This window comes from Spinacia oleracea, chromosome 1, assembly GCF_020520425.1.
Source record: "Spinacia oleracea cultivar Varoflay chromosome 1, BTI_SOV_V1, whole genome shotgun sequence".
NCBI classification, from domain to species: Eukaryota; Viridiplantae; Streptophyta; class Magnoliopsida; order Caryophyllales; family Amaranthaceae; genus Spinacia; species Spinacia oleracea.
The window spans coordinates 133,702,387-133,723,556 of NC_079487.1; the positions used below are offsets into that span (position 1 = coordinate 133,702,387).

Below are 21,170 nucleotides of genomic sequence, written 5' to 3' on the forward strand. Positions count from 1 at the left end.
TGAAACGACTATCTAGTGGTTTCTTTTGGTGGATTTTCGAATCCCTATAAGGCGACAATATGTAAGGGAAGTAACTATCGCGTTCATCTAGGCTATAAATGCTATTGTTGTTGTTAACATTAGATTTTGGCTGCTTCATTTTCACTCGAGTTTTTATGATACAAATATATAAATACAAACTAGGACGAAGGCCTATTTATATGCAAGCAATCGATTTTACGTGGTAGTGTGTGTGGTACATGCAAATTGATTAATGATATGAGGGAATCCGATACCCTTTGCCCGTTTGAAAAATAGTTGCCGCCCAAAAGTAGCGTTGATTGTTGAATGAGTTTTTTCTTAAAGTAGAAAGTGTACACCATTTTAGGTATACCCTTTATTCCTTGTTTGAATTTCCCCTTGCTACCAGCTAGCCTACCATAAGATCTCTGGATATCCAAAGTAAGCTACGTATTACTTATTACTAATTCGAATACCCGACCAATTGCGTGTTAGTTCAGTGGTGATATATTGTGGCTAAACTTGGTTGAGAGAACCCGTGTTCGATCCCCCGCAACAACAATTGGGAGTGGACTGGAACCTATCCACCTATAACTCGTCCCGAATCCGAATTAGCCATAAGGGTGAACCGGGTACTAACACAAAAAAATAAAACTAATTCAAATACTTATGAAGGAGAGAATATCCCAAGTTACTCTGGAATTCTCAAAGTTGAATGTAGGTAGCAGCCTTTCAATTTCAACATCCTTCAGTCAATATTTCTTCGGTTTCTTGTATCATGCCCGATACCATCAACGATCATCTGCACACTGGATAGCTTACCAAACGCAAACAATAATGGATGTCACTTAGATTAGTAAACAATGACTGCTCTAAGACTTTGTTCTCTTCATCTGGCCTGGTCTAGTCTGATTTTTCTAATTCTTGATCTGGTGTGGTATGGACTAGACGAATGTTTTATGTTAGTATTTTTTGCTTTATCTGGTATGATAATAATTTTTAGTCTTGTCAGAATTTTTCTGATGTGGTCTAATAAACAACACAATAAGAATAAGGTAAAGAAAACAGAGCTTAACTTCGGCACTAGTTACATACAGTACTCTAAAACAAAATTACAATTCGCATTATACCCTTCTAGTTTTGTGGGAATCATCTTAGATCCACAAGGCCATGAGCCCATGACTAACAATAAGGCTCTTAACCCCTAACTAAAATTTAGTAACGAGGCGTGAGCCGCGTGAGGGGAGGGAGCAATAGCACGGATCGATCATACAATAATCCCCGAGTGGTTCTTAATCAATAACGAATATTAATTAATAGTACAAATCGACATAATCGTAAATAAATAGACTTTCAAGATATGCATTTATCAATTTTTATTCATTTAACCTCACATTTTTTGTTTCTTTTTTTATTTCCCTTTTTTTTAAAAGTTTTCCTACCGATTTAATTGCGAAATATTGGTGAATAGTGAAAGATCCACAAGCGAATTCAAATAAATCAGCTAATGCACAAAAGTTTATCAGTTGATGAACAAGGGGAAAGGTAATAATAATGTTCCTAAAACAAAAGAACATAAAACAAAAGTCTTGCATCAAAGAATCTTCAGATAATAAACCAATTCTTAAACAAGATCTGCATCGATCACAGCTGCCATCAGCAATAGAAACTCAGTTGCACATGCAAAAAAAGTCAGAAAGGAATACGATTCTGTTCAAAGGGAGCACAGTCAGTCATCTAAAAATTACTTCATATAATTAGATTTAGAAGTCTGTGACTCAAAAACAAAATCATCATCTACAACAAAATCATCAGCTACCAAAATGAATAACTTGAATGAAAGTGATTCTTATTTCGCGCACCTATTCTCAATGCCGAAGAAGAAGCACAAAGATGAACCTCCAAAGGATCAAAGTGGGTATATCAAATATGCAGACAATATTGATTCTGATGCTGAAAAGTTCATACAGAGAAACCATAAGAATGGTGCTCAAAAGAAGCAAAAAGAAGAAGATGTTGATGCTGAAGCTGAGGAATTCATCCACCACGAGCACCTCAAGTTTGAACATAGCAAACGGATTGTCCACAAGTATTGATGATGGAGATTGAATACTCAACATTCAACTACATAATAATGCCTGTCATTTTACTTGTCACTTTCAATCTTTTGAGAGATTCATCTTTTGCCAACTAAGCACACTCGTTTGTTTCACTAACGTTGTTTGCGGTCATCTGAAGTTATTTACTTTTCTTGTCTAATTCTGTTATTCATTAGACATCCTTCATCAGAGCCTCAAGGAGATCTCCAAAAGCATAACCTATATATGTTCTTGCATATTATCACCATATACTCGATTACTATCCGTAAAATATAGGTAAAACCATGATCGAATTTAAAAGCAAGGCAAGAACATATTTATTTCCTCCTTTTAAGAGTTACAGCCTAGACCTGTCAAAAATCGACCCGACCGGAAACCCGACCCTAAAACCGTTTGACAGGTCTAGACTTACAGCCTTACAGGTCATAGTCATAAGTAACAGAAACTTTGATGTGTGACCGGGGAGAACAAATGTTACAGAGAGAAGAAGTTTTTCATTGAAACATTAGAATACAATTCACTTAATTGAAAGATCAAAATGTGTATACTAACCTTCATTCAACAGTAAAATGATAGGTTTTCCGTTTGCTCTATACAATGAAATATTCTTTCTTTCGGAAAGTTCACCTCAAAGTTAACTGAAGCAGCAAGAAGACATGTCCCGGTATTTCTGTAAAATCTAAAAAAATACAAAGATACAAAATTAATCGAAACAGAGAAAAAGTTGACTGTCAACTACGAAAGGATTTGACAACAAATATGGTGCAAATGAAATCGTTCGGAAAATACCATCACGTTTACTGTGTAATTCCATCACTAAGTGGACGGGAAAACTCAGCGACTGAGTCGGCAGAACTACTTGAAGAAGGTTCTGAATACCATTGGTTCTCTTCTCGGGTGATGAAGGTAGCCTCTGCATGAACAATGCATGAACTCCATATGTTAGCTTGGAGGGAAAAATGATATAGCACAAAGATACATGAGAGGTACAGAATAAGGTAATTTGACAGTGCAAATTCATCATTTTATTTCAGGTTCTTAATACAGAAAAGGAAAATCTTCATCTGAGATTGCGTAAACTATACCAGATAAGAAGACATCCTTGTATGCTTCATCATCGTAGATAAACTGTGGTGGATCAGGAGAACCAATCCCAACAATAGTGCTTCCACTGCATTGAACATAATGCAAAAGAATAATTACGGTTGCACCACACATTAATGCATATTATAGAAGATCCTTTCAGTCATTGCAGTCTATACAGTATCAAGAGCTATAATAATGAGTAGCTGATCCTTTCACTAAATAAATTCTGTGACCCAAATTCCATTATCCTTGCGGAAATGTATAGTCTTTTTTCTTTTAGGCTCCGTTTGGTAGGGTGTAAAACGTTTTCATGGAGAACGATTTTCCCCCTTTCAATCATTTTACGTTGTTTGGTTTGGCAAGAGATAAAACAATTTTCCATAACTCCGTCAAAGATGGAAAAACCTTTTCCATTTGAAAGGGATGAAAACCACTTTTCCACCTTTCCTCCTTCCCCCTTCTTCCCCTCAATTTTCACCATCTTCTCCCATTTTCTTTTAAGGAACCAAATAAAGGAAAAATAATTTGGAATTGTGTTTTCACTTGGAATTGTGTTTTTACTTGGAAATTGTTTTCCATGGAAAATCATTTTACACTGAAAACATTTTACACCAAACCAAACGGAGCCTTAATCTTCACTCCAAATATCATTTCACATTTTCACTACATAAATTAAAATGTAAAATTTGAACTTAAGAGCTGTAGTATACTGCAAATAGGAGTTTATGTTCATAACTTCATAACTACATGTAGTCTGCGAGAAACCTACTGTCTGGAAAGACATTGCAATTGTAGGGAACTAATGAATGCATTATACATTTATATGACGTTATTGAATAAGCAAGCATGTTCCATCCACTTAAACTGCAGAAACAAGGGTTTTGAGGGTAATGGCTCAGCACAGTATTCATTTAGATCTGAAATATTCTACGAAGTATGACATAAGCTTGTTCAAATTCATTTAAGAACATTAGCATGTACAGGGAGCTTTAACATACAAACAGAATCTCACCTTCCAGACATAAAAACAGCATCATACTGTCCACGGCTGGCTGCAATTATGCGCTGTTTTAATCTTCGCAGACCTGGAAGCACTTCAAATGCAGGGGACTCTGGAGATGTTGTAATTAGAGATTCAGCCAAGGGATATATTGAGATTTCTTATACTAAATTTTTGTAATATTCTGTATAGGTTCCATGCAGAAACAGAATATGAGTGATAATAATAGAATTACAGTTAACTTTATGAATTTCACGGAAAGGATAACTACACTATATATGAAACATCATCCAAATCTAGTCTGACTCTGATCTGTTTAGTGTATCACCAACCCAATCCATAATTACAAAGTTGTATTCATTTCCTAGGATAAAAGCTTCTGATATAACCATCCCAAAGGTTAGCTTGAAATTAACTGAAATAAGAGGCAGAGAAAATCCAGTTGAAATTCCTATGTAATACCTACCCAAATCATTGATACAGACATCTTGAGAGATTCCTTCTTTCGAAATTTTCTCCAGCAAAGATAACGGATCAACCTCGCGAGTTTGATCCAAACGAAAGGTCTGTGGAAATGGTAAATACTCTTATAAATACATGCTATTCAGAAGTCGAAGATTTCACTACACATATACTTCGTAACATTCTGCAAGAGCTACCCCAGTACTGCGTACCTTGTAAACATGAGCAGTGGAGCATGCTTCTTGAGGCTTTATTAGGACCATTGGAGTGTCCAAAGGTATAGGTGGTGGAATATCTTTAACTACCTAGAAAATAGAAGCAGATTAGAGGAAGCAGAAAAAAACTACGGATTAAATCCATAACTGTTCAGAATGGAACTAAAAAGTAAAGCGAGTGAAAGAGTAAATTGCTTGAAATTTGGTTTGTATCTCTCTTAAGGCCCTGTTTTGTTCACCTTATTTTCACTTACTTCAGGAAAAATAAGTTCATATAAGATAAGTTCAGTAAAAATAAGGGTTCACCAAGTATAATTTATAAGTAAAATAAGTTCAGATAAGTTCAGACAAGATAAATTCAAGAAAAATAAGTGAAAATCAGGTGAATAGAGCGCACCCTTAATAATTTGGTTTATTTCTCTCTTAATAACATACCTCACCCCTGCCAGTACAATATGCTGCTCCCCGAGAGAAGAAAAAAGGAATATCAGAACCTATTTCACTTGACCATTCTTGAAGTTCCTTCTCTGTCGCAATCCCACCACTGAATTGATTCGCTGCCCAAAGTGCAGTAGCAGCATTGCTACTTCCTCCACCAAGCCCGGCTCCTGTAGGAACCTTCTTATCAAGATGAATCTGTTCATCAACATTCACATTTACTAAGGTTAATACCTTATCTGCATTCTGAAGTAAATGTCAGAATTCACTTCTAAGGGCTTTGAGTATCTGAATACATTCAATTACCCAAAAATACTTGTTGCTGCCAGTCTTTTGCCGATACAACTTTAGGGCTTTGATTATCTGAAGATGAAAGTTTAAACTTCAGGCCATCAAAAACATAATTTGTAGCACAATTCAACATGTAGACTACATACTGCAGCATTTACCAGATTTCTATCATCAAGAGGAACTCCACCCACATTTGTTGATAGACTATCCTTGATCTTTGAAGGTGACAAAGAGAACTTAATTTTATCCCCCAAACTTATTACCTAAAAAACAAAGATAAAACAACAAATATTATGATATTATCCTTCATAAAATGCTCAATTTGCATACCTAATCCCAAGTCCTAATAGTGGTAACCAAAAGACATGGGATCAAAACTCGTCTCCGTTATGGTTCGTTAATGAGCTCAAATTCATATGATATGTACAAACTATATTTAAGTAATTGAAATTTGAAATTAATACGAAAAATCCATAATTGAAAGAACATACATGAAATAGAGATGCTAAATCATGGTATCCATCGTCTCTTTTTCCAGTTATTCTCAAAAACACATTCACCTGTAATTCAAACAACACCAAAAACACCAAGAAAGCATGCAATTAAGCACCAACAAATCAAAACAATTGAAAACACCAAGAACTCATGCAATTAAACACCAACAAATTGAAATAAAATGACAATTAAATGAATTTAGCAAGAAAAGTTTGACAATTTCAGACCTTACAAGGTGAAAAAAGAGTGAGCCTTGAAAGACCAGCTTCCTTATCCACTTTATCAGCTAATTTGTTAAATCTTTCTTCTGGGTCAAATACTATCTAAACAAAAATAATAATAAATTGAGAAATGAGAACAAATATTATACATAAATTCCAAAATAATTTTTACAAAAATTAGGGATTACCTCTACTTGTTTTTTTCTTTCAGATTGTGGGTCAATAGAACACATGGTTTTGAAAGATGGGTGCTTTCGAAGATTGAACTTTTGGGTAATTGAAGGAGACCCATGTATCCGAAATGCAGAAAAATTACTTCTTTTGGTTGAATTGTTGAAAGAATTGTAGAGAATTGAACTCTGAGGAAGAAGATGGGTTGAAGCCATTTTTGCTCACTGGTATCAGAGGCAAAGGGGCTTCAGTTCAGTTCATGCCAATTTTTGCAAAAGAAGACGTTTCTTTTCTTGTTTTTTTCTCCCACCGGTGCAAACTTACCGCAGCCCGGCCCCCACCAATAGTTAGTGGGGTTGAGCCGGCGAGGTTAAGGTCGGTGCAGGTAAAAAATTGACTAGACATAAAATGTTTATTTTTTCAAATGGTTAAAATAGGTCAGATAAAATAGTTGGGGGGGCAATAACGAGAAAGAAATAAGAAAGGGAAAATATATAAAGGACCACAAATAAAAATAGGAAATGGCAGTTGAGAGTTGAGACGAGTAAAATGACACAGAATTAGATTTTGGGGTCCTTGAGGAAAGAAATGCCCATGCATTTCAAAAATGTAAACTTAACTTGCTTAGACTCGTATTCTCCTTTGACACTATATATGTACTCTGTAATAAATTTTATACAAGGTCAATATGTAGGTGCCATGTTGTGTCGAAGATTGGGAAAGCTGACACTCGACACTCTCTGTCAACCAAAGTGTCGAAGTAACATTTGTAAACAAGTGAGGGCATTTTATGGTTAATTGAGGTTAGTAACTATTATAAAACATGATTGTCTAAGCTTTAAACCACAAAAATGATAGACATTTTTGTGTGTTAGAGTATGCATTTAACAAGTTAGTCCCTTATGATTTCTGGTAAGTCGGGTTATAGGCATTTTCAAAAGTTATTTCGCAATTTTTTCTGATCATTGTAACGGAAAATAAACTCTTTAGATCATAACTTAACTTATAGTTGTAAATGTTTTTCATCTACTTCAATAAAACCTCATATCCTCTATACGTAGACCTAATTTACAAATAGTTGTTGAACCACATAATATTTGTTTTCTTTGTTTATTTTTATTGCTCTCGCTACAACACATTTATTAGTACTCCGCAATTATTTGAATTAGAGTCAGGATGAAGCCCAACATAATGGCCTGTATAGCGAAATTCGATAACGAACTTTCTAATGGGTACTTGTGGATAGTATTGGTCCCACTTCCGAGGATATGTAGGATTGAAAACAAATTGAGTCGAGTACTATCATGTTCATCTTATTTTTGCGAGCTCGAGTGCGAGTCCAAGCCCGAGCTTTCAACCGAGCTCAAAAAGTACGTTCAAGCTTTGTTCGTTCAAAGGGTTTTGTGTTCGTAAACGGCTCGCTTATTAATCGGCGCGAGTTTATAAACAAACATTTTCCCCTCAAATGAGATTTGCGCTTTAGAGTTTAACCATTTGAAAACATAAATTGAAATGTACACTAATTTAGCAATATAAATTCAACTTTAAAAATACTTTTTTCTGTGATAAAATAATTATGTTGCTAATTTGATTATGAAAATAAATAGATGAGCTTGTTCATACACTTAAATGAACAAGCATATATATGTTCATGTTCAAGCTTGTGTATTAACGGAGGAGCTTCAAAAGTTGTTCAAGTTCGGCTCATTTTTATTAGACCGAGCCCGAGCCCGAGCCCAATTTGCACCTAAGGATATAGCGGGTCTGGCGGCTAACTTTCCCGGCGTTCCATCTTCCCCGTTTCATTTCTAAGGTTTTCAGCAATGAAACGCCACCCGTTTCGCAGTCGACGACTCACAGCACAAGCCGAAGCGCAGGATATGAAGCGAAATATTTGATTGTGAGCATCTTAAACCCTAATTTCATGCTGTTTTTCAATTTAATTTTTTCTCAATTTCTTGATAAATCATAGTAATTGCAAAAATTAGCAAAGTTCATTGAATTTATCGATTCCTGAATTCAATTTTCCTTATCTCTTTCGGAACTGGATTGTTTGTATTATGATTCACTTACTGATTTTAGACTTCATTAATGATTCACTTACTGATCTAAGACTTCATTAATTCGGGTTTCTGCGACTGATTTTTGGTGGATAGAGAGGATTTTGGCAATTATTAGCTTAGCTTTAGAGTTTTAACAAATTAGTTGTTTGCAATTCTAATCACAACCAGTAAATGGTTAGTATTATGCTGACGCCTCATGCATATTTTGTGGATATGAAATGGTCACATTAAACGACCTTTTACTAGTGTGACGGCCTTTTCGAGACGTCCTAGAATAGAATCAGGGTGTTTGTATTGTATAGGAGTTTTCTCTGTATTATTTTCGGGTGGGAGCAAACCGTCTTTCGGGCTTGTATAGATGAAGTCATGTATGTTGTAGACCTTATCGGTAGGACGTTATCATCAAAACAAGGACAATGTTCGTACATAGGGAAATAGCAAATTGATTATATTAGCTATTGTGTACAAAGTACAAACCGTAGAGTACTGGTTTTACCTAGCACTAGAAGAGTAATACGACTTTTTCAGTTAGATAAAAGACGAGAATACATTGGCATTACTGATTGAAGTTAAAATCATGTGGGCGAGTTGGTAGAATGTGGTATGGCTGTCTTGGTGGGGTAAATAATCAGCTGAGAGCCTGGGTAATGGGAAAGAATTTGATGATGAATTGCATAATCTAGGATATTATGAAAGGGTTCATATAGAACAACATTAGTATCCTACAGTTGAAGAAGGTTGTTTGACCCATGAACATCATTCGATTGATATTGGGTGCAAAAGTTATGCTCAAATAAATGACATGTGATGAAAAGAATGAAGCTGATAACCTATTGTTGCTCGTACACCAATGGTACTACCATGGCCGGAAGTACTGTTCCCTTCAGTTCATTGTCTAGAAGAACATTGTTTGGCTTAAGATCACAATGAATCAAAGGAGTTATGCCAGCATAGAAGCAAAATCAAGTGCATATCTGAAGATTACCTTTTTTTGACCCTTTTTGAGCCTCATCTCCATTGGCAACTGGATGTAACCACTCTTATAAGCTACTGGTAGGCTTGAACTCATAAAATGGAGGTTTAAAACCATTACCTTGATAGTTAGCGCTAGAGCATGTTGTGACATCTTCACAAGGTTCTGATATCTAACATTTCCTAATGCTTCACACTCTATTTTTGGGTGCTCGTTGGAGGTTGAGCACCTTCACAGCAATAGGGGATCATTTATGGAGGATCCTTTTGCAAACAGATGCAGCTACCCACACCAAACCAGAATTTCCGGAGAGAATCAATTTGTGGCTCTGACCCCTCTGTGGAGTTCCAAGTAGGTTATTTGTAAAAGCGAGTGCATGGCATAGACTTGATGCTTGTTTCTGTATTTCAGCAGATGTAGGAAGACATAACAGTGAAATTACTTCCAGAAACCTTATAGAATAGCAATGGCCAATTTTGCTTTGCTAGACAATCTTTCTTGTTGCTTCTCTTAAGGCCACATGGAGGAATATGAAGCCCATGTATCCCTCAACAGATTTTACTGTTTCCCATAATTAAAATTGTGCTCCTTTAAAATCTTTATCAACTGGAACTTTGCCTTCAATGCCATAGTTAGACAGGTCTAAATAAAACAAGAGTTCTCAGAAATTCTAGGCTTTCCCAAGGTAACTTGTTGCGGGAAATTTCTAGGATCCAAAGACCTTTTAATGTACTCAAAGTTGAAGGGACAGGCGGGGATAGGCCCTTGGATGAAGTTTCCCTTCATGTATATGTAATTTAGACTTGTACAGCTCGTTAGTCTGCTCAGTATCTCACCCAATAACTTTTTTATCAGAAATATCCAGTATGCCTAAGTCTTTCAACTGACCAACTATTGTTGCCTTGTTGGGAGGGGGCCAGTTAGTTGATTCTGAGAGAAATCCAGATATATTGACAAGGATGTAAGGTTGATTACCTCTGGGGGCAAGAGACTGACCAACTTCTGTTAGGGACTTGGGAGGGTGCCAATTAGTTGATTCTGAGATAAACCCAGATATATTGACAAGGATCTAAGGCTGATGTCGAAGGAAAGATCAAAAGCTGCAAATATAGGATTTTATCTTCCGTTGAAGTCTGTTTAACCTGGCAACGTTCTTAGAGGTGCTGGAATCTCCCCGGAGAGGCAAAGAGCTTGTTTTGGTAAAAGGTCATCACTACCAGATTTTGCAGGTTTCCTAAGGTCCCTGGAATAGTTCCTGAGAGTTTATTATTATCTAAATGTAAATTGTTAAGCTGTCAAGATTCTGAATACAGGTCGTAATTCTGCCAGAGATATGATTCTTCTCCAACATCAATTTTTTGAGTTTGAGAGACAAATGCTTAATGCATTTAGGTAAAACACCTTCAAGATAGTTGTCATTTGTTTTCACGATTAGAAAATCTGTGGCATTACTCAATGAGAAAACAAAGTTTTAACCAAATTTCTCCCCTGCAATTAGAGATACTGTAGATTTAAAGCATAAGACAGAGAAGAGGGATTTATGAAAAAGTCTGTTGGAAGATGCCCCTGGAGTTGATTATCCCCTATATCATAATAGAGAAGGGACTGAAAGTTCAGGGAAGGACAGTTCCAGACAAGTGCTTTGCACCAAGTCCCCAAAAATGTAAGTTGTTTAAGTTGGCTAAATTGGCTTAGAGAATCAGGGATATTACCTATCAACTTGTTTACTTCTGCTGAGAGAGTGCGCAGCGAAGATAAATTTCAGAAAGAGGGATTTCTCCTGTTAGGTGGTTCTTGCTCAGTGACAAAAAAATGAAGTTTTGACTAGGAGCCCAACTCCTTGTGGATCTGTCCTACAAGGTTATTATTGATTAAACGTTTTAAGCTTAGAGCACCTAGATAGATTTGGTGGAATTTCATCACTTGGTGAATTATTGTACTGGTATAGGATTTGCAGCCTCTGCAAATAGCTGTTACCTGGGACCTGGGGGGCTTCGATGGCTGCAATTATTGTTTTCAACTGGTATCTTTGAAGAGCTTAATTTTCAATGTGTGGATATGGAGCCTGCCAATTGCAAGGAATTGAGTTTCAATTTGGAGACTCTTTGATGGCGATAGTCACCAGTAATAACTTAACACTTGCGGGTATGGACTGTATTATTCCATGAGCTTATAACCCCTGACGGGTCAGCTGTTATCTTATCCTTGAATTCAAGCAAGGCCAGCCGATTGGTCCTGTTTAATCCCATTTAACCTGATGTTAAGTAGATGAGGATGTGCTGGTGATAAAATATGCCAGGATTCTCAGAAAGGATGTCCACAGGCATGGAGCACCCGTACGCAAAGTTTTAGAATGCCACATGTAACCTGAGTGACTAGACTGTAATAAGAGATAAATACTGTTCCACTGTGGGACTCTTGGTTCCTGGAACTTTGGAAGTGGGAGATAATGGAGGAAACACCCTTCTTTTCAAAATGGAGGTATTGGTGTATTACAAGGAGGAACTAGCTCAATTATTTTGAAAGCAAAACATCTTTTTCTCTGACATGATCCAGGTGTCTTCTTACGCGGCGTCGCTGAGATGCTTTCGGAAAAGTTTGTAGGTTGGATTGTGGAAATGAAGACTAGAAGTAGGTTTGAACTTTGTCTAAAGATACTCCATGTGTTGATTTTCCTGTCTGTGAAAGTCCTTTGCCTTATATATCTCCCAAATTTACGGGCAATGTAATTTTCCTTCTGGACTGATACGTGAACTCGTGAAGGCATGTGATGTGACATTGCAGGCAACTTACAAGGTTAGATCACTGTAATACCACTTGTGGAGAGGTTGACCCTGGTAAATCATTTTCGGTGCCATGGAGCTAGACCAGTGAGCTTACCATTGAAATTTTGGGGTCATTGGCATGAAAGCATCTGAATTACCATAACCATGTTTTGGGGTCATTGGCATGAAATTTTGGGGTCATTGGCATGAAATTTTGGGGTCATTGGCATGAAATTTTGGGGTCATTCTTAATCAAAATACGCTATATGACATAAAATAGGCACATAGCAGTGAAACTTTTGGATAGTCAAGATGTATCAACCTTACACTAACCACATGGAGACTACCATAGAGTTTTCTGTTCCTGAAATAATTGCTGCATAGTAATTCCTCGAAAGTTGGAAAGGAGATGATAACTGATTAGGGTTATTTGCTGATAGGAGATTTTGTGATCTGTTTTAGATTTCTAGGAAATAATATTATTGCTGTATAGATTTTCATTATGGTGAATTTGTTTATTGTTCTTTAGGCTGGCTTAAAAGAGTTAGCATGGATTGGTAGTCTCTCTAGTTATGTAGACCGATCATTATGCTGGTTTCTGCTGCCTGAGATGCCTCTTCTGCCTGATTGTTGCAATCAATTACTGCAGTTTCCTTATATCTCTTTTGCTTTTATAGAAGAGCTTGCCCTGCACAGATTACATCTTTTCTTTTCCCGGTGCTATGCAGACTTGCAGTCAACTGAGTTCCAGAGTCCCGCGCGCAACCTTGTGGAATTTCATAGTAGTATCAACTGTCTTGGGTTCAGGGAGTGAATGTATTTAGGAAACCCTTTTTCCTTCTTTTTTCTTTTTTGGTTTCTTGTGGATGAAATGGAGCATACACGTGCACGGAGAGGTATGTTCAAGTGTTCAACTAATCTGGAACAAAAATATGATAGGCACTAGATTTTTCTCTGACTTGGTCCATGACTGAAAAGTTTGTGGCTTAGAAGTATCAAACTAATATACTGAAAGAAGTTTTGGACTTATCAAAGATGATCTGGCCAGAATAAGTCTTTTCATTATATAAATCACTTAATTACCTTCTTGGCTAAACTGCCGACACAGATATCTTAAGATAAATCTGCAAGGTCCTTTGACTTCCAATTCCCAAGTTTTGCAGGCACCGCAACTTTCTATCTGAGTTGTTAGATTAATGGAAATGATGTAGCGGGCTGGAAAACTGTAGACTGCGATAATGGAAATGATGGCCCAACTAAGAAACAAGGCCAGCTGAGCCATCTTTTCTAACTGCGTGTGTTTTGGAGTAATTAGGCTTTTGTGATGTACAAAATCAATGATAAGTTACTTTGTATACTATAATCTTAATGTAGGACTCTGAAGTTCAGTTCTGGGGGGCAAGACACACTAGTGAGTAGTGAATACACAGATTGCGAATAGATGCTCAGCATGTTCTATTAGCAAATACACTGATTTTGATGTGTTGATATCACCAGATTTCTCACTTTGGCTACAGAAAAGTCTGCATAGCAAGTTCATCACTTGTAGCCTCTGAACTATTGCACTATCATTGGATGAATTCTGGTGTCTTTACCCCCCCCCCCCTTATGTTTTAGCTCTTATACGCTAGCAGCTTCCGTGTTTTGCCATTGATTTTCCAGTTTTTAATACCTATATTTGGTTTACATTATCCTAATTGATTAATCTCCTATTCTTAATGTTTGGTTTATGTATCAGATACAGATGACCCACATTATTCATAAGATATAAGATATGGTAGTTCGGACCGGCTTTAGAATACCTAAGAACTATATCTTGTATCAGTTCTTTAGTTTTTATATTTATCTGATAAGCCACTTGTGATTTAATAGTTCAGTCAATTTTAGATTATGTTGCTATCTCTATTGAATTTTGGAAATAGTCACTATTGATTGGTCATCATGAATCTTTAATGACAGTACGAGAAGCATAAGTGTGTAACATTCATTGGATATTTCAATCCAATATTAACTTTCAAAGTATACCCAAAACGTCCTTAGAAGAACCCCTAACATGACCAAAGTGCCCCCGATATCGGACTGACAGTCCAAAACTTTAACTTATGTTAGAGTTTTGTTATTCTTTACTACGAGTATGTCTTAACGTCCCTTTTGCTTTCATTTCATCAAGAAAGATAGTATTATGAAATATTTCTTTGATGTAATATTTTTAATGTTCGTTTTTTTATTTGGTCTGACAGGCCACATTTGAAGCGTTGCTACTCATGGCTTCTGGTTTGATCCATTTAATGTAGAACTTTGCAACAATCTTCCTCGGGATAACGTTTCTTCCAGAGTTCCAGGCCAGATCTGCAGCATTTAGGTACTGATTAGTTGGGATTCCTTATTGTTTTTAGGGAAATAGAATATTGATATAGTGTAGATTTTTCCCTTTTTTTAATAATAAAGGACGGTCCCCTACTGATTTGAATTGATAAGAACGTTACTTAAGAGTTCTTAATCTCCCTGTTTTGCAACAAAATTCCATACCTAAAAGTCCTTGCATACCTACAAAAGTAAAAGCAAACCCTTATTGATGCTTATTGACCCATACATATCTTAACTTTGCTCTGGTAAAAAAAAAACAATACTTTTATAGGTATGCGAAAGTGACTAAAATTGTTTTTAATTAGGAATCTTAACAAAAGTTGTGTGCAGCTCAGCTTCTAGTATGATCTTTAAACACTTTCGTATTGGATGAAGTTAACCAACAATCTGTGATTGATCGGAATATATCTAACTTGATAATGACAGTGCAATATTGATTAGTGTATTACCTAATATTGCTGCTAGGTACTTTTTCAAGATTTATCTGAACATTCTTGTGTATGCGAAAGAGTTATCGTGTTGTACAGAGTTAAATCTCCTACACTTGGATTTATTCTTTAGAGAATCATATACGAAAAGTAAAGTTATATTCCTTGCCTTTCCTGTTTAAGGAAGCATAATCTAGGTCTCATTAATGGAAACTATGATTTTAGTGTACATGAAGTTTCAACATAACTGCCCAATATTGTTTTCAGGAATATCATGCTAAACTGCTAAAATTAAAATTCTATGCATGTAAACTTATACGTGAATGACTGTGTATCAGTGTATACAATATATATATGTGAGACATGACTGTATTAAACGAGTATGACATATACTTCTCTCATTTGTTGTCTCCTCGCAGGAAACTCAATGTCTCTAAATCTTCGAGCAATAGCAATACCAGCAAGTATGTGAAGAGAAATACTTGTCCTGGAAAATTTGAAGAAGATTTCGATATTGAGGCTGAGGAATATATCAAACAAAAGCTTAAGCGCATTATTATGGATGGCGATGTTGAACAAAAGGATAATGCTAGCAAGCAAGAAGAAGAAGAAGTCTATGTAGATGCCAAAGCAGAGGAATTCATCAAGCAAAAGAAGTCAGAACTCAGCAAGGTCTACATGAATGTTGGGTAAATACTAAATACCTGCACATTTTTAAGCTTTCACCTGCTTTTTCTGTTCATAACTGGAGAGGAATGTGCCTGGTTGCAAATATATGATTTCCGTATTATTATATGTTCCCCCTTTGAACCAAATTATAAAGGAGAAATAATACTACATTACTACTTATATTGCTATATGTATGAGTGCCTAATTGTTACTTTCCTATGTCTAGATATTATCAATTGTTCGTCTACTGTACTTTGAGGTTACATGTTCGACTCCTTACTAGGTCTTGAGAAAAAAGAAATCTTGTCTGTATTTGTTTGGAGATAGTATACCATTTTGGCTTGTTAAAAGAAAGATTGGCCATTGTATTAGTAGTCACTTGTTAAAAATAATGTTATTGGTGCATGTAATATTTAAGTGGATTATTTTCATGAATTTTTGCCTACAGTTGAATATGGTTTAGTATTAGTTAAAATCCTATAAGAGAGACTAAATATCAGCACATGGAAAGAATTACTCCGTACATATTTGCTGCCCTTTCTATGCTCAGTCATGTACTTATCATTGCTATTTTCAAGGCTTGTAAAGTGTAAACTGTAAAGAGTTCGAAAATTCAGTATATAGAGATTTTACCATGATAATTACAACTTCTTATGAAGTTGAAATGACAAAAATAAATAGTAATACATTTAAGTTGAAATGAACTAAACAGGACTGAAATATTGATCCATGGCCGTGACTCGAACCTAGCTCAGAGATCATATTTTAGAGTCTACAACTCACAACTCACATCTGGTGTGATCTCAAACCTAGTTGATCTGGTGTGACTCGAACCTAGTTGATCTGGTTGATCTGTCTACAACTCACAACTCACATCTCACAACTCATAGTTAGGAGACCATGACCAGGGCACCCACCAAGGCCACCAGCAGTATTACTTTCAAGTTACCAAAATACAGGATATTAAAGTATGTAATGTAATGTAACACAACAAAAGTGTCATTTTAGCACACTTTATAAGACCCAGGAAATGTTATTCTGGATACACATTACACATTCACCAAGTAAAAGTGCAGGACCACAACATAAAGAAAGAAAGAAAGAACACATTTTAACATAAATATTTTAGGAGGGGCAGTCAATCAATAGCTATAAAATTAAGAAAATGAAACAGGTCCACTCAATTTGAGAGATGCCACCAATGATTGATAGTGCCAAGAATAGGAAGTTTTCCCATGTGTTTAGCCAATTAAAACTGTCACATAATAATACTACTCTGTAGAAAGAAAATATCCTTCCAACCCTTGTTGTTTAGAATTGACGGGGCCAAATTATGCAAGTAAGAGTAAGATTATGATTTCTTTTATCATTTTATTTTTATAGGGCAATCTTTTGAAAAATGGTCTAAAATGTTAAATAAGGCAACTAAAAAAAGACAGAGAAAGTATTACAGAAATAAGAAGGGTGTTAAAAACTTAAAATGCCCCAAAAATAAAACTGCCTAAATTTTTTGTGATGGACCATTTCTAGTACCATTACTGCCCTCCTCTGCATGTTGCAAATTCAGACAAAACCCTCATTTTCCTCATTAAAAAAAAATTTAAAAGATTTCCTGATATCATTTGTTGCAAACCTAAAAACCAAGCTACAACTAACTGCCCTTTGGCCTTTGCCTGTTGTGAAATCACACTATGGAATTTGTTTGTATGGATGTGTACTAGCTTAGTTAGTTTTAGCGGTGACACTAAGCAACAACTAGCATCCAAACCCCTTTGATGTTATGAAATCACAATACTGATACCCCTTGACGTCAACTAACTTAGTTGGTTGAAGTGCTGATAATATTAAGCAACAACTGAACAACTCTTTGCATGTTATGAAGTCACACTACTTATTTTAGCCTCGATGTGAACTAACTTAGTTGGTACTAACAATTTCATGTTATGAAATCAATCAAAATTCCGGATGTGAACTAGCTTAGTTGGTTTAAGACGTGATACTCTTAAAGACTTTGAGATAATGAGATCGAATAATTGATATAGCATTACTTGAAAAGAGATAGTAGCAAAGATCAATAATAATAATATACAACAAAATTTCATGAACCCTTCATTTGTTCTTTTTTTTTTTGATGTTATTGGTGTTTTGGGCAAACACTCAAGAACACAACTACAAGTCTACAGCAGCAAAGTTTCATTATGTTTTTTTCTACTTTGCTGGAAAATAAAAGAAAATAAAAATGAAGGGTTCCAAGAAACCAAAGGAACCCTCTTCCTAAAAAAAAATAAAAAATAAAAAAAAGAGAAATTTCAAAGAAAAAGGCTCCTCAAAAAGTCTCCTAAAAAAAAAGTGCTCAACCTCAATCACCCCATAACCTAAATTATCCCCACAAAAAAAAAAGAAAAAGAAAAAAAAGATTAGAGCTTGAATTTTAGTGGATGGATCTGCAAAGTGGGCAAGTAGTGTGATGATTATCAAACCATTTTTCCAAGCAATTTCTGTGGAAGAAATGCTTACATGACAATTCACTCACCTCTTCTTCATCCTCAAATTTACACAAACAAACACAGCACTCTCCTTCAAGGGCAATTTTGGAATTTCCATCTCTGTGAATTTTACTGTTACTGTCACTTTTCTTGCTCTTGTCTGCACACAAATACTTGAACTGTGTAATTGAAATACCCCTCAATCTCCTCATTCTGTTTGGTTCGTTTGTTGGTGATGATTGATTTTCTTCCAAATTACTCGAAAAACCCCAGTTTATCGCCCCTGTCAATTGAAGAATTGACCGCAGTAAGTTCTTCAGAATCGCAACTGACATTACTGTGTTCATCACTAACACTGGTAGAACCCCTTCTGATGGACTTGGGAAATTTGATAATCCCATCTTTCTAAAATGTTAAATTTTGTCGTTTAAAGCTCAATTCTGAAGTAGAGAGATTTTAGAGAGAGAAAAAGAGGGAATTTTTTTTTTCTAGAGAGAGAAAATTTTAGAATTTTTGAAGGGCCTAGGAGTAGGAAGGAAGGGGAGGGACAATAATAAATAAGGGTAAGGATTAAAGGAAGGGAAAGGGGTTTTGTTGGTTAAACTTAACTAGATGTATCGGTTAAATGAGTAAACCATGGTTAAGTTTTTTTTGTTGAAGGGGTTGAGGTGGGGGATTGTTGACACGTGTTGATACGTGTAAGGTGTTTATTAGATGAAAAAAATAAGTGATTTAAATAAGGCTTTAATCAAATTGAGTAAAAACTAAGGGCGTGTTTGGGTTTTTTATTTTTAGCGGTATGAGAATAAAAAGGGAAAGTTTCACTTAACCACGTGTCCACTTGATTCTAGACTAGCCAATAGGAGAAGCAAATGTGGCAAGGTAGATGAATGTGGACCCTTTTTTGTCACCAACTAAGAGAGAAAGAAAGAACTTTCTTGATTTTAGTGAATGTTTTAATATCAGTCGACATATTTTGTCTGAACTTATTTTATCTTATCGTAATTGTTTTTATCTGTCTTATTTCATCTGAAAAAACTTATTTATTTTGAGTTAAATCAATTTATTTTAACATAAATCTGTTTTTGTACAAAATTATTTTAAAATAGGCCAATTTGTTAAAAAAGACCTTTTATAACCCAAATTTTGCGAGAAAGGACCTTATATAATTTTTTTTGTGAAATCACACCTTAACGTAAATTTTTTTGCGAGAAAGGACCTTATATAATTTTTTTTTTGTGAAATCACACCTTAATGTAATTTTTTTTGCGAAAGACAACCAAAAGTAAATTTCCGGCATTGACTGAGCTTTTTCGGCCATTGACTTGCACGTGAGAAGCACGTGTGACTTTATTTTGCTAATCACACCCAATTTTCCTCCAAAATTCTAAGCTTTAAAACATAAAGTTGAAAAAAAAATCGAAATAAAGTCAAGTTTGAAAATTCAAGACTCGGGAAAATCTATGTCTTTAGCCAACGTAAGCCACACGTGCTGCTCACGTGCAAGTCAATGACCGGAAAAGCTCAATCAATGCCGGAAACTTCCCTTAGGTCCTTTCTCGCAAAAAATAATAATTTAAGGTGTGTTATCACAAAAAAAATTATATAAGGTCCTTTCTCGCAAAATTTGAGTTATAAAAGGTCCTTTTTGGCAAATTTGCCTTTAAAATACCTTATTTTATTTAACTTGTCTCATCATATGAACAAGATCTTAAATGATTTTGTTGATTGTATGTAAATGTAAATAAAAAAAAGCCCAAGATTTACGCGTATGCTTAGGTTGCTTACGTGTGGGCCGTCGTTGTAGTAGGCAACAAGGAAGTTTCAATGGTACACAAAGCCCATATAATTGTTTTTCATTGTGGGTGCCCATTTTGATCAATATAACAAGTAATTTGCTTTTGATGTGTTTAAATTGAATTAATTGCTTAAGAAAATGACCCATTTTATAAAATTTCTTTTTAACTTTTGTAAAATTCAAAAAGTTTTTTTTGCATTAAACTTTTATAGAGATAATTTTTATTTTTAAAAGTTGTTCTAGAACAAAAAAATGTGAAAGTTTATCTTCAATGTGTGGTTATGAAATTGTAGAAATCATGAAATTATACAATATAACTATTTGTTTTATTTTGTTGTATTTTAATAAAAGATAAATTGTAGGTTTTCATAGACTTTTTTGACAAACTTTATTTGTTGGTGGTGGTGGTGGGGATGCTCTCTTTTCAATCGGCATCATTTTGATGGGTTTAGTGTTTAAGTCGGTTGTTTTAAGCCAACCCTTGATTCAGCTCGTTGATTTTGCAACTTGGCTTTCAATAGACTCGTGAGTTGTGTATTTGTGTATTTCCTTTTTATCGGACGAAATCTGAATTTATCTGAACTGAGTTTATTGAAAATGTCTAATCAATCTGATTGGAACTTATTGATTCATATTAGACCTAATTACAAGATACTAAATCCGTTTATTAATGGTTTTTACAGTTACTATTTGAGCAAATATTAAGATAAAAAAGGAAGAGTGTGTAAAAAGGTGAGTGAATATAATAAACTATGGATAAAGTAAGATAGATATGTAAAAGGGAGCGTGGGCGTAAGAAAAAAATGAATAAAGTAAGATAAATGAGTGAAAATTTGTGTAAATGGTTTTGGGGTAAGAGGAATAGGATAGAAAATTTTTATGTCCAAAAAACAAAATATAAAGAACATTATAAAAACAGATTAAAACGGAAAGTGTAAAGATAAGCGAAGGTAGTAGTAAATTTGGGAGATTAAACTTATAAGACCTAATTGAGACTTATTGACATTATAACACCTAATTGTAATTTATCAGAACTTATTAGACTTTGATTTGTTTTTGTTTTTTCTCTTTTCTTTAAAGGTTAAGAGAACATACCCTTCCTTAACACAATTAGATTGACATGGAGTTTTAAGTAAATTAATT

General features: G+C 35.2%; 2 protein-coding genes and 1 long non-coding RNA gene across 9 annotated transcripts; 1 reads left to right on the top strand and 2 right to left on the bottom strand.

The window, feature by feature from the left end:
* Positions 1-1,466: 1,466 nt before the first annotated feature.
* LOC110793264 (4-diphosphocytidyl-2-C-methyl-D-erythritol kinase, chloroplastic) lies at positions 1,467-6,874 on the bottom strand. 6 transcript variants are annotated; one of them, XR_008921781.1, is made up of 14 exons: positions 6,496-6,874; positions 6,314-6,409; positions 6,083-6,151; positions 5,750-5,854; positions 5,607-5,663; positions 5,298-5,498; positions 4,860-4,952; positions 4,652-4,751; positions 4,198-4,297; positions 3,185-3,270; positions 2,889-3,012; positions 2,652-2,778; positions 1,863-1,953; positions 1,467-1,710 (listed from the first exon to the last, which is right to left on the bottom strand). XR_008921781.1 is itself a non-coding variant. In XM_021998129.2 (12 exons), exons 1-11 carry the CDS (start codon positions 6,691-6,693, stop codon positions 2,897-2,899), a joined length of 1,221 nt encoding a protein of 406 aa, XP_021853821.1. In that variant the 5' UTR covers positions 6,694-6,874; the 3' UTR covers positions 2,574-2,778; positions 2,889-2,896. The 6 variants fall into 6 exon arrangements, 1 of the variants encoding a protein (XP_021853821.1); XR_008921784.1 differs by having other exon boundaries at positions 1,863-2,318; XR_002534657.2 differs by having other exon boundaries at positions 1,467-1,953.
* A 1,269-nt stretch (positions 6,875-8,143) lies between these two features.
* Positions 8,144-15,923, top strand: LOC110793274 (uncharacterized). Of its 2 annotated transcripts, XR_002534662.2 has the most exons (4): positions 8,144-8,378; positions 13,008-13,175; positions 14,520-14,641; positions 15,494-15,923. It is a non-coding gene; the product is annotated as an uncharacterized lncRNA (long non-coding RNA). The 2 variants fall into 2 exon arrangements; XR_002534661.2 differs by lacking the exon at positions 13,008-13,175 and having other exon boundaries at positions 8,157-8,378.
* Positions 15,924-17,855: 1,932 nt separating this feature from the next.
* Positions 17,856-18,773, bottom strand: LOC110793283 (probable E3 ubiquitin-protein ligase XERICO). Its single transcript, XM_021998146.2, has one exon. It carries the CDS (start codon positions 18,628-18,630, stop codon positions 18,175-18,177), a length of 456 nt encoding a protein of 151 aa, XP_021853838.1. The 5' UTR covers positions 18,631-18,773; the 3' UTR covers positions 17,856-18,174.
* Positions 18,774-21,170: the final 2,397 nt, after the last annotated feature.